Source organism: Vespa mandarinia, chromosome 5 (assembly GCF_050613455.1).
Source record: "Vespa mandarinia isolate Hongniang chromosome 5, ASM5061345v1, whole genome shotgun sequence".
In the NCBI taxonomy this organism is placed as follows: Eukaryota; Metazoa; Arthropoda; class Insecta; order Hymenoptera; family Vespidae; genus Vespa; species Vespa mandarinia.
The window spans coordinates 1,155,201-1,178,447 of NC_140814.1; the positions used below are offsets into that span (position 1 = coordinate 1,155,201).

At 25.0% G+C, this 23,247-nt stretch overlaps 7 protein-coding genes across 17 annotated transcripts; 3 read left to right on the forward strand and 4 right to left on the reverse strand.

Moving 5' to 3' along the window:
• Positions 1-159: 159 nt before the first annotated feature.
• Positions 160-3,389, forward strand: pall (F-box protein pallbearer). Of its 4 annotated transcripts, none has more exons than XM_035880916.2 (4): positions 160-566; positions 1,010-1,138; positions 1,218-1,466; positions 1,623-3,389. In XM_035880916.2, exons 2-4 carry the CDS (start codon positions 1,052-1,054, stop codon positions 2,379-2,381), a joined length of 1,095 nt encoding a protein of 364 aa, XP_035736809.1. In that variant the 5' UTR covers positions 160-566; positions 1,010-1,051; the 3' UTR covers positions 2,382-3,389. The 4 variants fall into 4 exon arrangements, with proteins under 4 accessions (XP_035736809.1, XP_035736808.1, XP_085513143.1 ...); XM_035880915.2 differs by having other exon boundaries at positions 160-476; XM_085657017.1 differs by having other exon boundaries at positions 171-313.
• On the reverse strand, positions 2,921-5,863 carry LOC118448100 (cilia- and flagella-associated protein 91). 2 transcript variants are annotated; one of them, XM_035880913.2, is made up of 8 exons: positions 5,658-5,863; positions 5,249-5,526; positions 4,979-5,187; positions 4,541-4,895; positions 4,129-4,445; positions 3,628-3,849; positions 3,255-3,550; positions 2,921-3,128 (listed from the first exon to the last, which is right to left on the reverse strand). In XM_035880913.2, the coding sequence occupies exons 2-8, from the start codon at positions 5,520-5,522 to the stop codon at positions 2,921-2,923; spliced, it is 1,881 nt and encodes a 626-aa protein (XP_035736806.2). In that variant the 5' UTR covers positions 5,523-5,526; positions 5,658-5,863. The 2 variants fall into 2 exon arrangements, with proteins under 2 accessions (XP_035736806.2, XP_035736805.2); XM_035880912.2 differs by having other exon boundaries at positions 5,249-5,863.
• Positions 5,864-6,063: 200 nt separating this feature from the next.
• Positions 6,064-10,424, reverse strand: LOC118448149 (uncharacterized). Of its 2 annotated transcripts, XM_035881002.2 has the most exons (4): positions 9,217-9,353; positions 9,025-9,074; positions 8,342-8,928; positions 6,066-8,225 (listed from the first exon to the last, which is right to left on the reverse strand). In XM_035881002.2, the coding sequence occupies exons 2-4, from the start codon at positions 9,050-9,052 to the stop codon at positions 6,618-6,620; spliced, it is 2,223 nt and encodes a 740-aa protein (XP_035736895.2). In that variant the 5' UTR covers positions 9,053-9,074; positions 9,217-9,353; the 3' UTR covers positions 6,066-6,617. The 2 variants fall into 2 exon arrangements, with proteins under 2 accessions (XP_035736896.2, XP_035736895.2); XM_035881003.2 differs by lacking the exon at positions 9,025-9,074 and having other exon boundaries at positions 6,064-8,225; positions 9,217-10,424.
• Positions 10,425-10,849: 425 nt separating this feature from the next.
• LOC118448166 (2-aminoethanethiol dioxygenase) lies at positions 10,850-12,429 on the forward strand. Its single transcript, XM_035881075.2, has 2 exons — positions 10,850-11,526; positions 11,747-12,429. The coding sequence occupies exons 1-2, from the start codon at positions 11,227-11,229 to the stop codon at positions 12,134-12,136; spliced, it is 690 nt and encodes a 229-aa protein (XP_035736968.1). The 5' UTR covers positions 10,850-11,226; the 3' UTR covers positions 12,137-12,429.
• A 574-nt stretch (positions 12,430-13,003) lies between these two features.
• On the reverse strand, positions 13,004-16,168 carry LOC118448154 (E3 ubiquitin-protein ligase MARCHF5). Of its 5 annotated transcripts, none has more exons than XM_035881008.2 (7): positions 16,011-16,168; positions 15,314-15,542; positions 15,049-15,208; positions 14,709-14,917; positions 14,320-14,638; positions 14,041-14,188; positions 13,007-13,938 (listed from the first exon to the last, which is right to left on the reverse strand). In XM_035881008.2, exons 2-7 carry the CDS (start codon positions 15,489-15,491, stop codon positions 13,780-13,782), a joined length of 1,173 nt encoding a protein of 390 aa, XP_035736901.2. In that variant the 5' UTR covers positions 15,492-15,542; positions 16,011-16,168; the 3' UTR covers positions 13,007-13,779. The 5 variants fall into 5 exon arrangements, with proteins under 5 accessions (XP_035736904.2, XP_035736901.2, XP_035736903.2 ...); XM_035881010.2 differs by having other exon boundaries at positions 14,041-14,206; positions 15,314-15,379; positions 16,011-16,151; XM_085657216.1 differs by lacking the exon at positions 16,011-16,168 and adding an exon at positions 15,952-15,968 and having other exon boundaries at positions 13,009-13,938; positions 14,041-14,206.
• Positions 16,169-16,704: 536 nt separating this feature from the next.
• LOC118448116 (uncharacterized) lies at positions 16,705-18,884 on the forward strand. The gene is made up of 4 exons (XM_035880942.2): positions 16,705-16,736; positions 16,821-17,193; positions 17,258-17,512; positions 17,607-18,884. Exons 2-4 carry the CDS (start codon positions 16,948-16,950, stop codon positions 18,882-18,884), a joined length of 1,779 nt encoding a protein of 592 aa, XP_035736835.2. The 5' UTR covers positions 16,705-16,736; positions 16,821-16,947.
• A 90-nt stretch (positions 18,885-18,974) lies between these two features.
• On the reverse strand, positions 18,975-23,116 carry LOC118448136 (coiled-coil domain-containing protein 39-like). Of its 2 annotated transcripts, XM_035880977.2 has the most exons (11): positions 22,688-23,113; positions 22,173-22,598; positions 21,863-22,084; positions 21,607-21,798; positions 21,303-21,518; positions 20,852-21,235; positions 20,478-20,732; positions 19,871-20,353; positions 19,592-19,804; positions 19,226-19,523; positions 18,975-19,160 (listed from the first exon to the last, which is right to left on the reverse strand). In XM_035880977.2, the coding sequence occupies exons 1-11, from the start codon at positions 22,784-22,786 to the stop codon at positions 19,057-19,059; spliced, it is 2,892 nt and encodes a 963-aa protein (XP_035736870.2). In that variant the 5' UTR covers positions 22,787-23,113; the 3' UTR covers positions 18,975-19,056. The 2 variants fall into 2 exon arrangements, 1 of the variants encoding a protein (XP_035736870.2); XR_014982236.1 differs by lacking the exon at positions 18,975-19,160 and having other exon boundaries at positions 19,382-19,523; positions 19,592-19,815; positions 22,688-23,116.
• Between the last annotated feature and the right edge of the window lie 131 nt (positions 23,117-23,247).

A 23,247-nucleotide genomic window follows, 5' to 3' on the forward strand; every position in this document is an offset into this window, starting at 1 on the left:
ATCATAAGAATGAGACTTAAAATGAGTGACCAATCCCAAATATGAATAAAACAGCCTATTCAGAAATCATAGAAATTAACACATTAACTTTATAAATGTAACTTTAATTTTAATTGGATGCTTTGTTGGACTATTTTAGGCTTACGTAGAGAAAAATTTGATATTGCTCATACGTGTTTATATCAATGAGTATTCAAAGCAAAGTAGTAATATCGAATATGAATTAGGATTTTTTGTTCCGAAAAACTTGACCAATAACTTATTGAATTTGTTTATAATAATTATGTTTAAAGTGATTTAGGTGATCTAAAATGTGAGATGATGAAATAGTTTTAAACGAGTACTTTTTTCAATTCATTTAAGATTGTATTGTTGTTATTATATTTTGTCATATTGGATAGTATGAATCAAATTGAAAATTGGTTGTGATGAGTGCGTCCCTGTTGACAATGATACATAAATAGTGAACTTTAAAAGTATGAGATTGATCGAAATAATATTTATGAAATGTTGATTTCAATCAAAACTATGGTTTTTTTTAACGAATAAAAATAAAAATATAAGGAGTATGTAGAAAAAAATGTTCGAAATATTTAACATCTATTGTGTTCACTTTATACAAAATTTACAAAATGTTTTATAGAAATATTCGTTGTTTTTATAAATTTTATGTATTAAAATTCATTATCACAAGATGTGTATATATTTGTCAGGAACAAATAGTTTTTATATAATTAACAACTAATGTCATACTTTATAAGTTTTATCTACTTACTTCTTATATATGTATCTATGTGTATGTAACTTTATTTTTACGAATATATTTTAAATTAAATTAATTTTTTTAAATATGATTTTAAGTCTTCTTGATAATAAAAACTGTTCACATATTGTGTATAGTAGAAGTCAAATTTTTATCAATTTGATTGAACTGGATTGTTTAGTACATGTCTTAGTATAAGGCAGATATTTCGATTTAATTTTATATTTGTATGTTCAAATCATATAGAAATTATGGATATATGTGAAACTTCTCTTGGAATTATTAAACATGTTGAACATAATTGATCTTCCTGATATTGTGCTGGAGACTGTTCTCTCTAACCTTACTTACGATGAAATTTCTAGATACAGAATCGTAAGATACATATAAGTCTATGTTGACTACATTGTGTCATGTGATTATTAAGTGAAAAAATAAACTTTTTAACTTACAGGTATGTAAACAATTTGATCGAATTTGTAAAAAACTACTAAATCGTGGTTTCAATCTAATGGAAAAATATCATGCACAATGTCTACGTGCAGTAAAAAGTCAATTACCACGTAGGGAATCTGAACGAAGAAGTCATCCCTTAGCACGTCATTGTGGAATATTAACAGCAATAGAGACAAGAATATCAATGTTATCAATGACATTTATCAAATATGTGGACTTAAACTTATGTTGCTTCATTCCTGGAAAAGTAAGTTGTTATAATTAAACGATATGACAAAGTTTAAGAAATATCCCATCATATTCATTATATGAGTTTCAAAATTTATATTCATATATGGTGAATATGATAATTTCTTTAACTTAGACCATAGTTCTAATATAAAAAGTATCTTTGATGCATTAGGTAATCGATGAAATATTTCGTGTTCTTCGTTTGATTCGTGATTCAAAGACTCTACCTACACCACATGAAATATTGCAAGAATTACGTGATATTAGTAGTATGGCTATGGAACACTTTGATGAAAAAATTTTACCAGATTTAAAACATAGTACTTGTACATCTGTTAGTAATGTGGGTTCTTATGAATTGCCTAGTGGAAGTTCAATAATTTTACATCATACTACAAGTTCAAATAATACTACATTATCGCATAGTTATAGTACAGAAAAATTAAACCAAACATTTAAGAAAATTTATAGTCGTACTAAAAGAAATAAAATTTCTGTAACATTTGTAAAATTTGAGATAACTAAAATGAAATTAAGAATGAGAAAACAAATGATTCAAATGCGAGTCCAAAATTTGAAACTTCAAAAGCAAGCAAAAAAGATTCATGATCAAGATACACAGTTGGCAGAAATGAGAAAGCATCTGGAAGAATGGAAACAAAAAATGGGTGATTTAACTGCTGAATTAAGTAGGGCAAGGGAAGAAATACAAAAGCCTGATTCTATAGACACTTGCAAAAGAAAACATATTGATATTATCAATCAACGTGACTTTGATTCCCTTCAAACGAAAGAATTAAAAGCTAAAAAGCGTAAATTAATTGTAGAAAGAAAACCTTCAAATGATGCAAAAGATGTCAAATTTAAAAAGTTTATATCAGATCTTCTTGCAGGAAATGCAGTAGAGGGATACCCGTCTACTTCACACTAAATCTTTTCTGTAAATAGTAAGGTCTTGTTCAAAGGCATGTTCTATTATAATATTGTTAATTTTATACTGTGCATTTTGAGTTATTATTTAATAAATATAACCAATTAAATTTATACATATTTACACTATGTTTAAATTATACAAATTTGTCAAAAATAAGTAATACAGTATTTCATAAATTTAATCATATCTCGAAGATATTTAAATCTCATATATTAATAAAAAAAAAAGATTTATCCCTTCTATGCTACATTCCTGGCATATAATTAATATTCTTATAGATCAGATCAATAATAATCATATCTTTCTTTGAAAAGTAAAAATGTGATAAACTGTATTATATAGAAAAGAAAAAATTGGATGGACTATAGATAACTCTAACATAGATATAAGGAGTGAATGTACATTTAAACTTTTCAAAAGAATTATAAAGTTCCATATTGAAATGAAATTCATAGCTATTGTATCTTTTATAAAAAAAATTCAATCATAAATTATTTATAAGTTAAATTTGCTTAAATTCAATTTTAGATCAATCATTATACACTTTCCTCTGAATCTTCGCTGTTTATAAGTTCAACAGGTAGAGAATCTGATGAATTTTCATATAATATTGCGTGTGCACTTTGTAAATAGCTTTGTTGTTTCTTTTTAATCTGTTGTCGAGCATTAAATTTTCCTACTTCTGGTAAGACAAAGTTATAAATCATATCTGCTACCATTTCTTCTTCTTCAAAATCCGTCATACTAGAACAGTTTTAATTAATATTAATACATTAGTATTTGTTGATTCACATATACTTCATATTTTATTAAATATAGTATTAGTATTTAAATTATATTAATGAACAATAAAACTGTGTGGTAACATACTTTCCTATTGTATCATTTGAAATTTTGTCCACATGATCAAAAAATTGTAAGATATGTTGTTCAGCATTCTGATATGATATTTCTTCAATTTCTTCCTTTATAATATCATCTAAATAAATTTCTACGGTATCTTGATCTATTTTTATTATTTGCCGGAACATTTCATTGCATTCCCTACAACGATTACGTTCTAACTGTCGTCGTCCAGCTTCTGCTGCTTCACGTTTTAATCTTTCTTTTTCAGCAAATAATGCAAATATATGTGCATTGCGTTCGTCTTTCAATCTTACCATTTCCTTATATTAAAAAGTATATAAGCAACTTGATAACAAATAGATGATATGATTCAGCAGAAAATCGTTAGTTTTCTTACTTTACTTAAATGATCTAATATTCCACATACAGTTGCTCCTTCTAAAGAATCAAAAATTTCACACAAAAATTCTTCTTGTAATAATCTATTACGTTCTTTATGTTGAATATCAATTATTTCTTGTTTTTCTATTTGCCTTACTTCATTATTATGATCCATAATATCATAAGCAAATTGCAGTTCTTTAATTAGTTCTCTACATCTATTAGTACCTTCAAACATCTATAAATGAGTATTATTCTTTTTCAATATTTAAGATAGATGCCTCTTAATTCTAAATTGATGGAATTAAAAGTTAATATTATAATGAATTAAAAGTTTTTATGTATAAGAATCTGGATTATTCTGATTCTTATTATTTGCTGTATATCTCTATAAAAAATAAATTAAATACATTAATTTCTACAGAAATTAACCATGTTCTTATTACAAAGAAATATAAAATATTTCTAGGAAAGACCATAGAAAATAATAAATATAATATAAAATGCATGACATTACCATACATTGAGTTGCTCTACCCCTAATTGTTTCTTGGATACGTAGTGCTGCTTGATCTAACAATGTATCTTTGTATTCCTGAACTCTATATGGTGTAGATGGTAATATAGGAATTTTATATTTCTTTTTCATTGATGTTGATGTCTCTGAGGGCATAATATTTAACCTCATTGCTTTTAAATCCATGTATAATGTTTTTAATTTATCATCAGTCCATCTTGTTTGACGAATACATAATTCCGTTGGTAATACATGTTTTGATTTCGATTCTTTGTAACTTGGTAATTTAGTTGATATAGTATCAATATTTTTTATTTCTGAGTAAAATATAATTTTCATATATGTAAAAAATTTTAATTAAAATTATGACGTATAAAATAAGAGAATAAATTATTTAAAGTTACGATCATACTTTCATGATGAATATTATCATTTCTTGATGACTGCTTTTTCATTTTTCTGAATTGTCCTGGAGAATATTTTTCAAAATTTAATTGTGATCTATACAATTTAGAAGCATAATTAATATATGAATGTATAGTATCTCTTTTTTGAAGCTGCTTTTTATCATAATGTGATTTATGCAATTTTCTCAAATCTCGTTTTAAATTTTGTCTAATAACTTTTATTTTCTCATCTCTATACATTCCTAAGTTATTTTTCAAACGTTTGAAGCGATTTTGTATATTCTCATTATGTTTATATTCTTTTGAATGTGAAAGTTTTTCCATTAACTGAAGACGCAGATCCATTATGTATTGTATTTCCTTTTCTCAACAAATAATCGATGTTAAATATATATTTATATGATTTATATACGTTTTGAAGATATATAAAACAATGTACTTACTGCATCTCTAAATGCCCATTGTTCTTCTTCTAAAGCTTTTGTTATACATCTCCGTATTTTAATATTAGCTTCTGTATCCATTGGTGGAAGAAACATTTCCCAAGCCCTTCTCATTTTTATTCTATTAATAATTTCAATTTCATGCATTCCTGCTGGTAATCCATGATCCCAAGTTAAATGAGTCACTGTCAGTACTTCTGGATTATGACCTAATTAAAAAATAAAATTATATTTATAATTTACTATATTAATTTCTATATGTAATTATACCTGGATGTATTTTGTACTGAGGTTCCCATGGTAGTGTCTGTGTCTCACTTTCTCTATAATCTGTTTGTGTTTCTACATTCTTAAACAACTTTGATTGCAGTGTTGATATGCAATATTGCTGTTTCATATTTTTCAAAACAGTGTCCAATATTTTAGTGTCATAACGTATATTTTTATCCTGTGTTGTTGGAAAATACTGAAATGCGGTTGATCCTTGAAAATGTCTACATTTTTGATGAGTTATAAGTTCAATTTTTTTACAATGTGTAGCCATAGTTCTGTAATTTATATTATAAGTTAAGTAAAATATATCAATTAAAGCAACTATTTAGTAGGCCATATTTGATTCACTGCACACAAATATAGGGAGATTAATAGGTACTGATTTAATCTTAAGCTTTTTAGATACCTTCTGATCAAATATATGAAAATTTCTCTCTTTATATAAAGTTATATTTTAATATGTAAATATTTTCGCTTGATATTTCAAATACATAATAATTGTGAAGAAACAGTAGAGAATCACATTATGTACACTGTAGAAAATAATGGACATATTGATCAAACAAGGAATGATGATTCTACTATTTTGAAAAAATAGATAATCCTTGCATTTTTTTTATTGAGTAATAAGCTTAAACTAAAATAAATATAATTATTATTTTAATATCATTAATAATACAAAAATATAAGTATATTAAAATAAAAATATGACAAAAAATATTGTATTTAATGGATTAATATGGACATTTATTTATATTTATCACATTACAATAGAATTTATATTTCAGGAACTTGCTTATAAAAACTATTTTGATCGGTAATTATATTTGGTGGTAATTATATTTGTAACATCTTTCTTTTATATTAATTAAATAGCAAAGAATAGGAACAATTTATGCAAATATACTATACAATGTTTTTTACTACAGTATGGATAAATTGTTTATTCAAAGAATCAACTAAATTTTCGACGATATAAAGATCTATTAAACTTCAGGGCATTTATATTATCAAGATTAATAAAATATGCAGTTTTGTCTGTAAAAATATAATAATGTATCATATCATTATAATATATTATCTTTACATTTTAATGGCACATGATGTTTGAGTAAGTATAATCAGAATCAAATGCAAATCTACAATCAAATATACATTTACTATTAAATGTTTTATAACATGTGAATTCTGTATATTATAGTATTTCTTGTAAATAATAATTATTCTGATTAATGTTTTATATAAATATCTAAATTTTTCACATTAATACTTGTACTTAAGTTCCATAATATCTCAGAAAGTTTAATTCAACATTACATGTTAATTCAATATTACATGTTACATAAAAAATTTTTTCTCATGAATTTTAAATATTTCTATGTAATGGTCTAAAATATCCACTGCCATATAATCCCAAATATTCTGGCCAACTTTGCTTAGATGCAATGGTCTTACATACTTGATTAGGTAATATATCTTCAGGACAAATACATTCTAACTTCATTCTGTATACTGTCATTTGTCCAAGTACAATATTAATATTATTTTGTTTTATTGTTTTTTCAAATAAATTATAATTATCATTACGTTCATTCAAACATTCTATAATAAAATCTGCATTTTTTCTATGATGCATACTCTTCTTAGATAATATTTTTTTTTTGTATATACAATCTAAATCTTCTCGTAACAATGTAATAGATGTTTCTGACAATAGTGAATCAAAAGTTGAGAAAATCAAATCTACAGAATTTCCTTCCTTTGAATCTACAAAAGAAGGTAATAATATACCACTGGATCGTTGTCTTTGTTTATTATAATTTATTGATTTATTTAATATGTAATTTGATTGTTTAACTCTTTTTTTTCTAACTATTGACGAAAATAAATGTTTATTATTATTTATTACAGAATCTCTATTTGTTGTATCATTATTAGTCACTTGTCTACGTTGTTCTCTTAACTCATCCATTTGCGAATAATCAATAATTTGATCATCTCCCTTATTATTACTGTTATTGTTATCATATAATGTATCATATTCTTTTATATTTCCTAAGTTTTTATTTGTAATCCATTTATTTTTACGATAAAAAGAATTCTCAATATCTACATTTTCTAAGTTATTTAGTTGAAAATTAGTATCAAATCTATTATCTCCTTCAAAGTGTTCTTGATTTTCATATGTCATTTCAGGAATCTTTTGATTGTAATTATTTAATTCTTCAAGTATATTCTCATCTCTATTATGCTTAAGCATTATTCCTTTGTCATAGTCTTTATATATTTTTGGAGTATCAATGTCTATTGAATCCATATGATATGATTCTAAATATTTATCAATTTCTTTTTCTATGTCAACAGAATTATTAAGTTCTAATATTTTATATTCTTCTGATGAGTATAAAGTTATACCAGGTGGTCCAACATGTTGACTCAAAGCTAATAGATTTGTAGTTAATGTTGAGTTAAATATTATTTTACATAAATCAGTTTGTGACGGAAAATTTTTGTTTTTCGAAAATCGATATGTTCCTTTAAAATCTTCATTATGTGAACAATTACTAGACCAGTGTAAAAACCAATCATTGCCAAAACCATCAATAGTAACTGATAAACCTGATATCTGTTTATTTAAAGTATCTTTTATTGGTTTTTCTAGTAAAGGTTGTCCAGTTTGTCCATCAATGATCATAGACATGGTATAATTAGGAAATTCTGATTCTACTTCATGTTTTACCATAAAATCTGGAATTTCATCATCATTATAATAACCAGGTATTGGACTGCTTAATATTTCAGAATTAGGGACAGTGTAATTCCAAATTGGATCAAAAGTTAATCCATCATAAGCTATAATAGTAGAGTCAAACATAAATGCAACAATATCTGCAATTCCATCCATTGTTACGTCTGCCAAAACAGGAGGTAACAGTGCTGCTTTTCCAGAGCTATGGTGCAATTCCTTTAGTTTCTATATAAACATATATACATATATATACATATATATATATATATATATATATATAATATATAATATAACAATATTAAATATCAATGTACTTCACAGTATAATTATAATGAACTTACCAATTTACCATGCATAAAATTAGTACTAGATGCTATATATAATGCACCTGATTGCATTTGATTATTTGCAGTTAAAACAAATATATTTTCACCATCCGGATGTACGATTGTCTGTGGAATAGAAAATAATTCTATGTTTGGGGTATTAATGGTATATAGAATATGTCCTTTTTTTGCTGATACAATAAGAATTCTGCTGCTACGTGATAAGTCAGATTGAATAGTGCCTGTTACAATAACATCACCAATACCATCTCTATCAGTATCAGGTATAAATTTTGCATTGTATATATGAAAAAGTATTGAATCCTCAGATGATGATAGTTCTTCGTTTGATATTTTCCATATACTCAATCCATTTTGTCCATTAATTGCATAAAGCATTCCATCTTCTCCTGAAGCAATGCAATCATTAATTTTATCATTTGTTATGTCCAGTCCACAGTCTATTGAAAAAATTCCATAAACAGTCCAATGAATCCAAAGTGTATTTCCTGTTTTGCCATCTAATGCTAATATTCCACCCAAACAAGGTACTTGGTTTTTAAGGTAATCATAGCATCCTGGAGTATTTTCTGCATTTAAACCTAATTATAAGAAATATGTATCAATATCATATATTAACGCAGTAAGTATATATCAACTATTATTATTATTAATAACATAACATATTATTTATTCACCTTTGTAATTGTAAATGATAACAGACATGCTATGATTATAAAATAGATATCTGAAAAAAATAAAGCATAAAAATCATAAAAAATTAAAGTTTATAAAAACATTGGAATTTTATATGAAAAAAAATTAAAAATTATATTAAAACAAAATTATATTATAAATAAATATAAATTATAAATAGATAAAGTACAAACCTGTACTAAATCCAATAATAATGTCTTCAATTCCATCTTTATTAACATCATTGCTTTTCAAAGGAGCTTCTGAAGTAAATTTTGATATTGTTCTTTTCCATATTATCTTTGATGACAATGATGTACATGGAATTATATGTACTTTGCTGACTAAAGATTTTAATTCATGAGTTAGGAATTGTTTAAGCATAGTAATTGACGATGGAAATACATTAGCAATATATATAAAAAAGGCAATGAAGCCTAATAGAAATACTAATGTTATGAACCCACAACAAATGGGTGTAAAATATGCTTTATAACGTAATCTATGTACTCCAACTTTATAAAATTTTCTAAATTTTTTATGTGGCGCCATAAGGGGCCGTTTAACTCCACCATCTTCATCTAATTTTAATCCTCCATTTTTTCCATCTCTAACAAATACTTCATCATCGATATCTGTCAAATCATCTTCATCTGGGCATTCTTGCACCATAAATTTTGGTAAAGCAGGATATACTTCCATCATTTTTTATAGCCATAGAATCATTTCATATTAAAATTGAACTTGATATATGATTAATTTTAAACAATTTTGAAGAATTATTAGTTGTAAATATAAATTATCATTGTGTATTGACATTAAAATATGATAGCCAAATAATCTACTCTGTTATTATTTTATACTGTGTTTCACTTATAGGAGATTATTTTTCAATAACTCAAAATTTAGTTATTGTTTTAATATATTTCAATCAAATAAAATATTTTCACATAGGATGATAAAGTTTTAAATACACTAACTTCTTTAAAACCATACGAAATCAATAGAGAGACTTGCAAATGGCGGGTGCCTCCCTCTATTCGATTTTTTCTACTTTTATTGTTTATAATAAACTAACACCTCCCTTTGTCAATCACGTTTAACTATTAGTTGGATGTTACTACTTGTAGCAGAGTTATGTTTTATCGACTTTATTTAAATCGGCCGGTAATAGTATAGCTCTTATATCATTATAATTTTTTTACTTTGCTTAGAATATCGATATTCTAAAAGAATTCCGGGTGATACGAATTACAAAACATTTTTACACGTACCGATAATGTTCACTACTTTTTTTTAAACGATTTTCTTCTAAAATTCAAACTGAAGTGCAATTTACTTTAAATAAATTTTCTAAAAGTAATATCAAGCGCTTCGATTAACTTGTATGTAATTATAATGTTAAAAATCGTTTCACAAAAAGATTAAATTTTCTTCTTTCGAGGAAGAAATAAGATGATGGGTAATGGCGCGAAATTTGAACATTTTTATCCAACCAAAATGAAATCTAAACTTATTCGATATTATTTCTCTCTTTTCTTCTTTTAACGTAGTTTAATTTACATATATATGTATACGTGTTTATATATATGTATATATATTTAAAATATATAATATGAAAATATATTATAATTTAGATATATATACATTTAAAATATGTAATATTTTAAAAAATACTATAGGGATACTATTGTCAAGTATTATATATAACATTATCTACTATGAAAGATTCTATGAAAGAGCCTAATGATTGCACCCAATCAGATTATAGAATTTTTAGTAATTTATATTTTTAGTTAAAATAGTAGAATTTATATTTTTATTTTTTGTTTTTATAAATATTTGACACAAATAATTGCACGAAAAAATAAAAAGAATGTAATGATGAAGAAAGAAAGATGTGAATTGTTGTATTGCTGTTCATTGTTTTAAATTATTTTTGTCATATTATTTTCGATGGCAGCAATAGTAGTAGATCTTTACATTCATATTTAATTTGATTAACCTCTATGTGAAATTATTTTCACAAGCGTTTTTAGAGTTGTTTAAAGATATTCATTCGTTCAATAACATTTGAGACTGTACATAAGAATTAATATAAAAAAAAATTTTCCTAACAAGATATAAATTTGGTTATGAGAATTTGTTTAAAAAGATACAGAATTCGTGTAAAACAGTTATTTCGAGAGTGATCCCTTTTAACCATGAGTTCCGCAATACAAATATTATGGAAACAAGCATTAAAAACATTTGGCAGTAGAAGAAATGCAGGTTATAAACTATATCAACAAAACTTCGATAATTTGTGGAGTCTAATCAATAAAATCACTGCAGAAGATGTGAAGGTAGACAAACAAATTCTTGATTTTGTAAAGGTACAATCTGCTCCGATGTGCGTTATTGTTGTTTTTGAAAATAAAGATATGACTATTGCAATCTTTATGTTAAAACATGGTGTTACAATGCCTATGCATGATCATCCAAGAATGCATGGCTTTCTCAAGGTACATTTATTACATATACTTGACATGTAAATATTTAAATTTATAAATACAGTAGTATTTTTTATTTCTATATATCCTTCAATATTCAGAGTTAAAATATCATAGAGTATTAAATAAATGATCTATATGAAGAGATAATAAAATTCAATATTTATCTTATACAATTATAAGTTTTAAGTATTATTATGAGAGACTAAGTATATTTTAAATAATATCGTAGGTAATCAGTGGTACTGTTGAAATAAACAGTTTTACTTTAAAGACCAATGGTGATCATATAAAAATGAATGAAGAAATAAAAGCATTTAGGCACAAACCTGTGATACTCCACAAGAATTCCCCTGCTTGTGTACTTACACCGCAGGATAAAAACTTGCATGAAATTTCATGCATAGAAGGACCAGCTGCATTTTTAGATATACTTAGTCCCCCTTATGGTGTAGATGATTCTGGAAAAGGTCCTGGACCATGTACTTTTTTCAAAACAGTTAATTCCAAACCTTGCACAGATTCAGGAGATATTATTGAAGAAGTTCAATTGGTAATTACAGAAAAACCACCAGGCTTTTATTCGCATAATCTCAAATATACAGGGCCACCTTTGATGTGATAATGTATACCTATTTCTATCACATCTTTTAGTTTATAGAAATATGTATTTTTTACATATTAATAGTATTTACTTACAAAAGGGTATTTGTACAAATATAAGTTATTCAATTTACATTATTGTAAACAAAACTATTTTCATTCATTTGCATTTAAATGAAATGTGTTTATGTATATATACATATTTATGTCAATGTATCTTCAAAAAAAAATATAATCAATAAGTAAAAGTAAAAATAGATATAGAAACAAATATTTTTTTTGCTAAATATTGGTATTGATTTTATGTATTAGACGTCATATTATTTTTATTTTATTTATTATTATATAATTTTTTTTAATATTAAAAGTTAATATAATTGATAGATATGTGCATATTTTTTATTATACTATTAATAAGCCAAAGTCATTATTGATTATTAAAATAGAATGTTTAGATAATTTATCTTTGTATCACAAATATCTGCTTCATATATAGTACAAATGAAAGTCAAAATGTAAGATGCTTTGTTGTACTGATATGTATTTCCTGTTTAAATTAAAAGTTAATAATTTGTATATATAAGACAAATCTTCAGAAACATTGAAGTGTATTTATAATAATTTCTGTATCATATAGTTTAAGTTTTATATTAAGTTGATGATTAATACTTTTGCAAATCAACAAAATTATATTTAACGATTAATTAAATACAGTATTTTCTGAAGATATATTGTACTTAATAATTATTTAGTAATTGATTATTAGTTCTTACAGGAAATTAAATAATCGAGTATGTTTGTAGTCTTTAAAAAATATAATTTTTGTAAATAATTTTTTCAAGATTCAAATTCGATTATATACAATTTAATATTGCTAAACACATAAATATAAACTTTTATTTGTCTTGAAAATCTTGATTATGAAATTTTTATTGAAAATGTTAAATCATGAAATATTACAAAATGTATGTTAAAAAATAATAAATGTATAATATCAGCAAGGGTTATACGATTACAACATTGTATAGGAATCTGGGTTGAACTTTACTCTTTATAGACTACATCAGTCAAATGTTTATATTAAATAAAAATTTGCTTATGAAATATGCCTGTTATTGACAATTTACCAAAATGTAGCATAACAAAAATATGTAAGTAATAATTAATGTAATATAAATTTTTACAATTTCACATATCTACCTATTATAATTTACACAATACAAAAACTTTCAAGAATAATTTAAAAAATTTCTTATCTACTTTTATTTAATCCTTTATATTTAATGTTTTAATCTGTGCAGTATAAGAAATAAAGTCTATTACTCCATACATTTATTTTATTATAATTTTAGATTATTGCAAAAATTATAAGTGCACCTTCATTATTTTGGCAACATTTAAAAAATTAGTATCTATATCTGTTCAGAATTAATATGATATTATAATATAGTAATTTAAAAAATGAATTTATGTAATTTTCTATATACATCATTTTCTATTTTTCATAAATCTTTGTTTTTAAGACTTTGAGTAATATTGCAATATATTGCAATACAAAAAAAAAGACATTTTATAAAATGAAAAGGAAAAACAGATATTAAGATAGCTTCAATCTGTAAAATTATACTGTTTTTCATTTATTACTGTTTCATATTTTCTGATTTAGCTAGTTTGATTACTTTCTGAACTTTGCTTTCTTTTATACAATGCTACATTACTGTCTGTGTAATCCATTATACGACGCTGGCATTGTCTCACATATTGCTGCTGTTTGTGATAAATTTTAAACGCACCTTTTATAGTTATAAATGCCACACCACCCTGTAAATTTGTTCAAACGATATTGATATTTTTTAAGAGTATCTAAATACCAGAATTTCAGTTCACAATACATATTTAAATAAAAAATATATGTATACGTACAAGCAATGTCCTTTGAAAATTTGAGTTAACACTTTCAAAGAATATTTTTCCACATATGCTAGCAATAGTTGGTAAAAGAAGTGCTCCACAAAGTACGCGAGTTGCAGATACTGGGTCACTCATTGGTGGAACATCTTGTGATTGTGTTCTATCATCATCAGAATAACTATAACAGTTATATGTAATCTCAAACTTGTATTTGTTTGTTTTAGAGATTTATTCATTCATTGATGTAATCATAATTTTATAAATAAATAAAATATTTTATAGAGTACTTACCTACTAGGTAGAAAGTGCCTTAGGATAGGAACTTTGCAAGCATGTCGTCTAAGAAGACTAAGTGCTTGATCTTCCCATCTTAGCATTTTTCCCAAAACTAACATAATCGGAATAGTTGGTAGACCAACTAATAATACCAAAGGATCAGCTTGTTCCATCATAGTTAAACCATCTTTATGACCAACTACTTGCATAACTGTTACTGCTCCATAAGTTACAGCTGTCCAATATATAGATCCAATTACTATGCCCGCAGCAATAAAAGGACATACTCGAAAAATAATTCCATCAATAGTATCAAGTATTACAACCAATGGCCCTAAAATTATTAGCTATTTATATCATTTACTGAATACTTAACTAATATTTTATAATTATATTGTACTAACCCATGTTTGGATAAACGATAATGTATTCTGTATTACACTGCGGACAAGCTACATGTGCACCAGCACGACCTTTTTGTTTTTCATCAACCCAACGCTGTATACATCCCTGATGAACCCATTTTGTTGTACCTCGGCAATGGCATGGTTTTACCCAAGATGCAGTTGCATCGTCTTCATCCGTTGCAAAACAAACCCAACAATATCTCTTACTACAACATATATTGTATTTTTAAGATATTAAATTAGGTTAAAATCTTTATATACTTTTTGTGTGATATTATAAATATAATTTTATTATTAATTTAAAATATTAAATAATATAAGTTATAATGGTACTCACTCATCTTCTGAAGTTAAAGTTGGAATACTAGAATCATGACTAGGAGATGATGCCCCATCAGTTACATCAATGGAAAGTATAGGACCACTTGAATTGGTTACAGGAGTTTGAAAATTAGTTTCTTCAGTTGATAATGTAGCTGGTTGTATGTCAGACATTTCTATAAAAAAAATAATAATAAATTTCTATTTATATTACATAATAACAGATTTCTTTTTGTTAATTATTCCATATCAATATGTTCTTTTTAATATTATTATCTCACCATTATTAGATACACTAGTTTGTCGATCTGAACTTAGATTTGTACGCAGTCTTCTCAAAGTTTCATCTATACTTGGAAGACGTCTTATGTTAGTATGTGAAACACCAGGATCAATATGTACTATTCTGCCACGGCTATCAATGCCATAGGTAGTATATGATAAGTTATTATCTGACATGATGTTTTAATAAACTAACATATTCAATATTATTATATCATTATCTTGTATCTGAAATTAGTAATGACAGATTTTTACAAATATAAATCATGAAATATTCTTGGGTAAATAATTCTTTTATAGTGCAGGTATTGGATGAACAAAAATATTACTTTTAGGTGGCAGTATTTTTAATGGATTCTTTAAAAATATGATTAACTTGTTAAATAATGAAAATTTAAACATTGAATTGACTAAGACATATATGGTTATTTGTAAATATTAAAAAATATAATTGCAATATTTAATAATTGCATACTATATTACACCACTAATTCGCTAAACGATGCTAATAATAGGCTAGATGATACAGAATTAATTGAGATAAAAATATCAAACTTATATGAACTTGAACAATATTGTACATAAAAATAAAATTTAATTCGTTTAGTTACAGCTACAATAAAAAACATACTACTACCGTATATGTTTCGTCTTTTACGATTTATCATAAATACTTATAATTATAAATAGACTTACATCTTTGAGTTCACTTTGTGATATTATCTATTTTTTTTTTTTTTTAAATAATCATCGGGAATATTGTGATTGTAACTTTAGAATAAAACACTCATATTTCGTTAGTTTTAACGGCAACTTTCCGCGAATGGAATCAGTTGAACCAATCAGATTAGCTTCATGATTTTCACTTCGTGAAGTTCCTCCAACAAATGTGTTCAAAAATACGTCGGAGAATAATTATGAAAAAAAGAATTTTAAGGAAAAATTTTATATACTTTATATAATGAATTATATATTATATTAATTATAATTTATAATATTGATATTAGCACGTATCATTGCGTTTCTCTTATTTTACTGCAAGTATATATCTAAAATTTTTCTCTCTAGAATTACATAGTTTTAGTGAATTTGATTAATGCTCAAATTCAAATTCAAACGCGATATATATTCAATTTTTTGTGTGAATTCAATTTTGCATTTAACAATTTATGTTTATAATAGGAAAGGAACATTAAACTACAAAGTAACAAATATTATCTATATGTGTTTTTTCAAGATTTAAATTATTATGCAATCAACAAAAAATAAGTTTGTTGTGCGTAGTTTGGAATTACGATCTTTACGTAGTTGGTTTAAACATCTTCCATCAATATACAAATCTTTTAATTATATTAATAATTCAGAATATTATCCTTACCTTTGTCAAAAGAATCAATTTAATATAGGAGAAATTATTCAAAAGTATGTAATATTTATCAATTGCAATGTATATAGCATAATCTACTTTTAAAATTAATATATATTTTTTTATTTGCATGTGTACAGTGATTATATCAATCAACAATTTATAACATTTTACATAAAATTGATTCTACGAAAATTTTTTGAATCTTGGAAAATTTATGCGATTTATAAATTGCATAGAAGAAAAACTCTGTGTGAAGTAAATCATATGTATCGTATTAAACTTAAAAGAAATGTATTTAATATTTTATCTAAAAATATAATTAAATCTAATGAATATCATAACAAAATAATACAAAGGCGATATTTTAAATTATGGAAAAAATATATAGAAATTATACGATATAATAAAAGTTTAATAAAAAAATATCTTCAAAAATCTATAACAATTTGGAAAGTATATGTACTACATAGAAAAGAGAAAAATATATTTAAAAAACAACTAGTTGATAAGGTAATATGAAGGATTAACATTTTCTGTGATTATGTGTTATAAATATACATATAACCTTCGTTAGGTCTGTAAATTATATACTTCAAATTTATTGCATAAGTATTTTATAAAATGGGCAACTATACATAATTCTACAAAAGTTTTTAAAGAACAAGTTCAAAAGATATTCTGTCATTACAAAAAAAAAATGTTAGAAAAATATTATCTTGTATGGATAGCATATTATCATGCAAAAATCCAAAATAAATTTTTAAAAGAAAGGGCTGATCAACAACATTGTCGAAAATTACTAAGAAGATATTTAAAAAAATTTGTTTTGGTATTTATGATTATATTATATAATTTTTATATAAATTATTTAGTTATATAACAATTATATGTATATGATATAATGAATTAAATATTATTTTTAGTACATTCATAAAGTTCATATTGATAGAAGAACAATGAAAAGGACAAATACTTTTTACGAATTTAAAATTATAGTTAAAATATTTAATGCTTGGGTAGAATGGTATTATCAATTCTCAAGAATATGCAATATTATGACAAAAATACAGCAAATTATAGAAAATAAAATGAAACAAAAAATCTTTCTATATTGGAAATCATACATATTTCATAAAAAATGTATGAGAAGAAAACTGTTTCTTTGTTTAACTAAATATCATAAAAAGATTTCTACTAATGCATTTAATAAATTGCAAGATTATGTTCTATATAAGAAAAGAAAACAAACACATATGTTAAGTTTAAGTACTCGAGCAGTTACTATTATTGTTAAAATACAGAATATGTACATAGAAAAATGGAAAAAAAAATTAAATATACATATGCAAGAAAAACGTAGAATATTTCTAGCTACTGAATTGTACAATAATAATATTTTTAAACAATATCTTTTTTTGTGGAAAAAGTTTTCTCAGCAGTATAAGTTAAAATTGTTACAAAAAAAGAAATTAGATGAACGTGCTTCTTACTTTGTCTTGAATAAGTATATTATGATATGGAAACTAAAATGTGAAGATAATTATAAAATTTATAAAAAGGAAAAGTTAATTCTTTTTGTCATACATAAGAGTATACAGAAAAAGTACCTTATGTTTTGGAAAAAGTATATAGCTAAAAAAATAGATAAAAAAAGAGATATTGAATATGCAAAAAATATAAATAAAAAGTTTTTATTGCAAGAAGGATTAAGAGAAATTTTAAGAAATTCTTTATTTACTATGCAATTTCACTATGAAAGCAGAATAAAATATACAACATTAAAACTTGTAGGAGACTTTGAAATACTAAGTAAATATTTTGATAGATGGCTATCAATAGTTTATTTAAAAGAAAAATTAGAATTCCCACTTTCAGAAATAAAATATAAAAATATTAAAGGGAATATAAAAAATTATTCAATTAGAAATATTGGAGAAAATAATTCATTGTTTAATAATGATAATATATCTATAATTGTGCCATCTTTTCCTCTCTCTTCTGAAGACTATAAAAACGACAATAAATTTGAATACAATACTGTGATTCCATTTAATTACATTAAAAATAAATTTGATGAATTAGATAGTTTACTTATGTATAGCACGAATAATAATTTATACTCTATTTCTTTGTATAATGATAAATCAATGTTTTCATTACCAAATAATGTAAAACTCTTACCACCTTCTGCATTTTATTAATAAACAAAAAATTATTAACATGGCAACAACAATACAAAAATTTTATAGAAATATTTTGTTATTTTATTATTTTAATATTTTAATGTTTATGTAAATAAACAAAAATGTATTATATTAAAATGTTTTGTACAGATATATAAATTATTAATAGTATGGAAGTACAAAGTATCATTTATTTCTTAGCTGTTGCTACATTAGAATCTAGTGATGTTGTACCACATTTTGAATATTTGCTTGTTAAGGTATCTCTCTGTGATGGATAATCAACGTTTCTTACTGAAATAATAAAAATATAGATATGAACTCTCGTAAATTACTACATAAGGAATAGTAGTACTTACTGTTATCAAAACAAGGTTCCAATGTAATAATACTATTAACACTTCCCCTTGAAGAAGGAAATGTACTAGTACGACTAGTACTTTTAACTATACATTCAGTTGATTCTGTAGTACTTCCACAACGAGTTATTACAGGTGATTGATCTATTAATCTAGAAATGCAAGGTAATTCTATATTCTTGGCTACTAAGAGTTTCTTTATATAAGGTTCTACTTCCACATGGCGAATTGTAAATTCTGCAATATCTTCAAGAGCCAATGCATTTTGTTCTTGGATTTCACGTAAGTTTACATCTTTCTAAAAAATATTTTAACTTTATCAATTTCTAATAAGGTTTTTAATATTTCATATATAAATGTACATACTTCCTGTAGAAGTATCAAACTATCTTCAGTACAAGTGCACTTATTTTGTATATCTCTGTGTACTTTTCGAAGATTCTTTTCAGCTCTGGATATTTTCTCGTCTTGTTCAGCTATTTGTTTATTAAGATTAGAGAGATATTGTTCTTTGTTATCTTTCTCTTCTTTAGCTCTTTGTATATCATCAAGTAATAAAGTATAATTATCTTGCATCTTCTATATAATATCTTTTTATTACAATAAGGTTTTGATTTTTTTATGTAACTCATTGTGAATACATACCTGAAAATCTTCAGTTAAATGTTGTACATGCATTTGTCTTTTTTTTAGATTTTCTCGTTCTTTGTATAATTGTTCATTAAGTTTCTTTTGTTCTTCTTGATCTAGCCCAGTTTCAGTGACTGTACTCAAATTACTTCTGAATTTATCATTGCAAGCATTAACTATCCTCAATGTGTTCTCCATACTTTCTATTTCATACTCTGTCTTTCTTATAGTTTCATCAAGTTTATCACCTTGCTCTTGTAAAAGATATCTTTCTTGGGCATTTTGAATTTTAAGATAAGTTGTAGTAATGGGTGTTCCATCAGTACTACTGCCAAATACAGCAACACCATTGTCGTATCGTGCTTGTAATTGCTTTATTCGATTCTTTCTTTCAGAAATAGCATTACGTAATTGTGAACACTCACCCGACACAACTCTTTTTTGAATTACAAGAGCTTCTTTTTGTACTGCAATTTCCTCTTCACGTTCTTTTAATGCCTGTTGATAAAATTGTAAGAATTAATAATCTTTATATAAGTATTATATAAAAAGAAAATGTTCGTTTATTTTATGCAAATTTAAACGTTATGTTAAGAAATTAATTTTCAATTCCCAAACTCACAGCATCTAGTGTAAGTCTATATTTTTGCAAATTATAGACCTTATCTCCAACATTTGACATCATTTGTTCTATTTGTGAAACTTTGAGACGTAATATATTTTCTTCCACTTGTTTTTCTTCATTATGACTCTGTGCTACTTTTAATGTTTTTTCACCACCATCCATAAGTAATAGAAAATCTTGTTTTTTATTTTGTAGATGCTCTAATTCTCCACTGTCATTTGCTATGCTATTAGTGATTTTTTTCCTATCATACTGATTTGTCAAGAAGATTAATTTTTAAATAAATAGATTAATTTAGAAATGAAACAAATCTATATCATACATAAATTATATATAAATTACACATCATCCATATATAAATATCTACTTACTTCTAAATTTGTAATTTGTGTTTTTAGCAGTTTAGCTATTTTCATTTTTTCTGATAATATAGTTTCCAAATCTTCAATCATTTTTTGTTTTTTGTTAAATTCTGTTTGATCTTGTGCATGACCTTTAACACGATCTAATTTCATTTTACATTTATGTAGTGTAAATTCAACATGATATAATGATTCTTTTCTCTCTTCCAATATTTTTTTCTCTTTATCATAGCTGATTACTAATAATTCAGATTTTTTTATTTCATTTCGATTTTGCATTTCCAGAATTTTTCTTTCATTATTTAATTCGGAAATTTGATTGGCAGTACGTAAAATTGCTGTTTGGAGATGATTTGTCTCTTTGATAATAATAGATTTACGTTTTTCTTCTTCCTTCGAGAAATGTATTACTTAAACAATATTACTTAAATTTTATATATTTTATATAAATATAACAAACCTCAATCATTTCTTCTAATTGCTTTGTTCTATCCTCTACATTTAATTTTTGATCATCAATTTCATTTAAGGTCATAATTAAATCTTTAATTCGGTTCTTCCAATCCTCCATTTTTATAATTTTATTTTCAATTTCATTCTTTTTACGTTTTATATCTGCTCTTATTTGTTGCATACGGCGGTTCAAATTTTCTACATCCTTCTTTTGAGTGCGATGCTAATATCAATAATAAATATGTATTTATTTTAGCATGTATATGTATTATATTTGTATTTTACTTTATGATCTCCATTTTTTGTTTTACCTCAAATTCATATGTACCAATCGTATCCATAATCTTACGATTCTCGTTTTTTATAATAAGAAGTTTCTTTTCAGATTCTTTAATCAATTCTTCGAGTTGCTTGTTGTTCAAAATTTGATCACTTAAAAATTGTTCTGTTTCATGTAGAAGATCCATTTTATCTTTTCCGATTTCACGAAGTGATTCTATTTCCTGTGCATGAAATTATTGGAAATTTAATTTATATATCATTTAGCCAAATTATGTTTTATTATACCCTTAAACTAGCTTGTATATTATCATCTCTTTGTTTCAACACAGCAACACTTTGTGTCCATTGGTTTATCATTTGTCGTCGTTCTTTTAATGCTTCATCATAAAGTTTAACAGTTCTATCTAAAGCTATTTCCATTTCTTGTGCTTCATTAACTACTTTTACTATTGTTTGTCGATAAGATTCGGCTTCTATACTTAGCTTCTGGCGTTTTTGTTCTAATTCCTGCAATGTAGATAACAAAGCGCTTATACAATATCAGTAACATTATCTAATATTCAGTTTTATTGGCACAATATTTTATATCAGTCACCTTATATTTTTTTGTATCTTGTTTCATATACTCTTCTATCAATTCATTATCTTCTTCCTTTCTGTTTAATACTTCCTCCCATCTTAAAAGATTGTTTTCATCAAATTTGACTGCTTTTTTAGAACTTTCTATTTTCTTTGTCAGTTTAGCTAAATCCTTCTCTATGTTTGATACTCTTTCATTTATATCATTGCATGTTTTATTAAAATCTCGCATTTCATGACGAAGATTTGATTCTGTACTATTGCTTAATCTATATAAATGATCTTCTTTCTCTAATTGTGCTGAATGTGCTGTGAGAAGGTTTTGATTTAAATCCTGTTGAAGTTTTATATTAATAGCATGCTTTTTAATCATCTTTAAGTGTTCTTCCATAGATTCCAAGTTTTTATGTAAAGACATCTTGTATTTTGTTTTCTTTTCAATCTAGTATAAAATAGAACAATAATTAAATAAAATACAATATATTTTAAAATATAATAAAACACAATAGAAAAGGAGAAAAAACTTCTTACTTCTTCTTCAAGACGCTTGTTTTCTTCATTAGCCACTGGTATTCGAAATCCATCATCCCATCCTAAATCTTTTAAAATGTCATCTATATTGGTGATCATTATATGTATCACTATTTTAATTTCTCTAGTTCTTAACTAGTTTTAATTGTTGTAAAAAGTATTTTGATTGTAATCCTAGAATACTCTATTAATATTAACATTAAACGTTTGTAATTAGCTGCCATGACAACTGATCAATGAAATGAAATATTTAAAGTTGTTCAACAGCTTTCGTTCGTAGCATGTCTAACTCCAGCGACATTTATGGAAAAAATATGAACTAAAAGCGTAATAGGAAACTGTTAGTATATGCCTATTGCATCGCTATATAAATGTAAGCTTATTAGATTATATCCCTCTTATACGTAATCAAACAATCAGGTTAATGTGAGATAGAAGTTTTTGTATATTGTAAAAATAATAGTACATCTAACAAAAGCAAGAAAAAACTAGCGATTAACTTTTAATTTTATTTGAAAAAAACCTGGCTTGTGATCACATGATGTTTGAATGAAGATCAA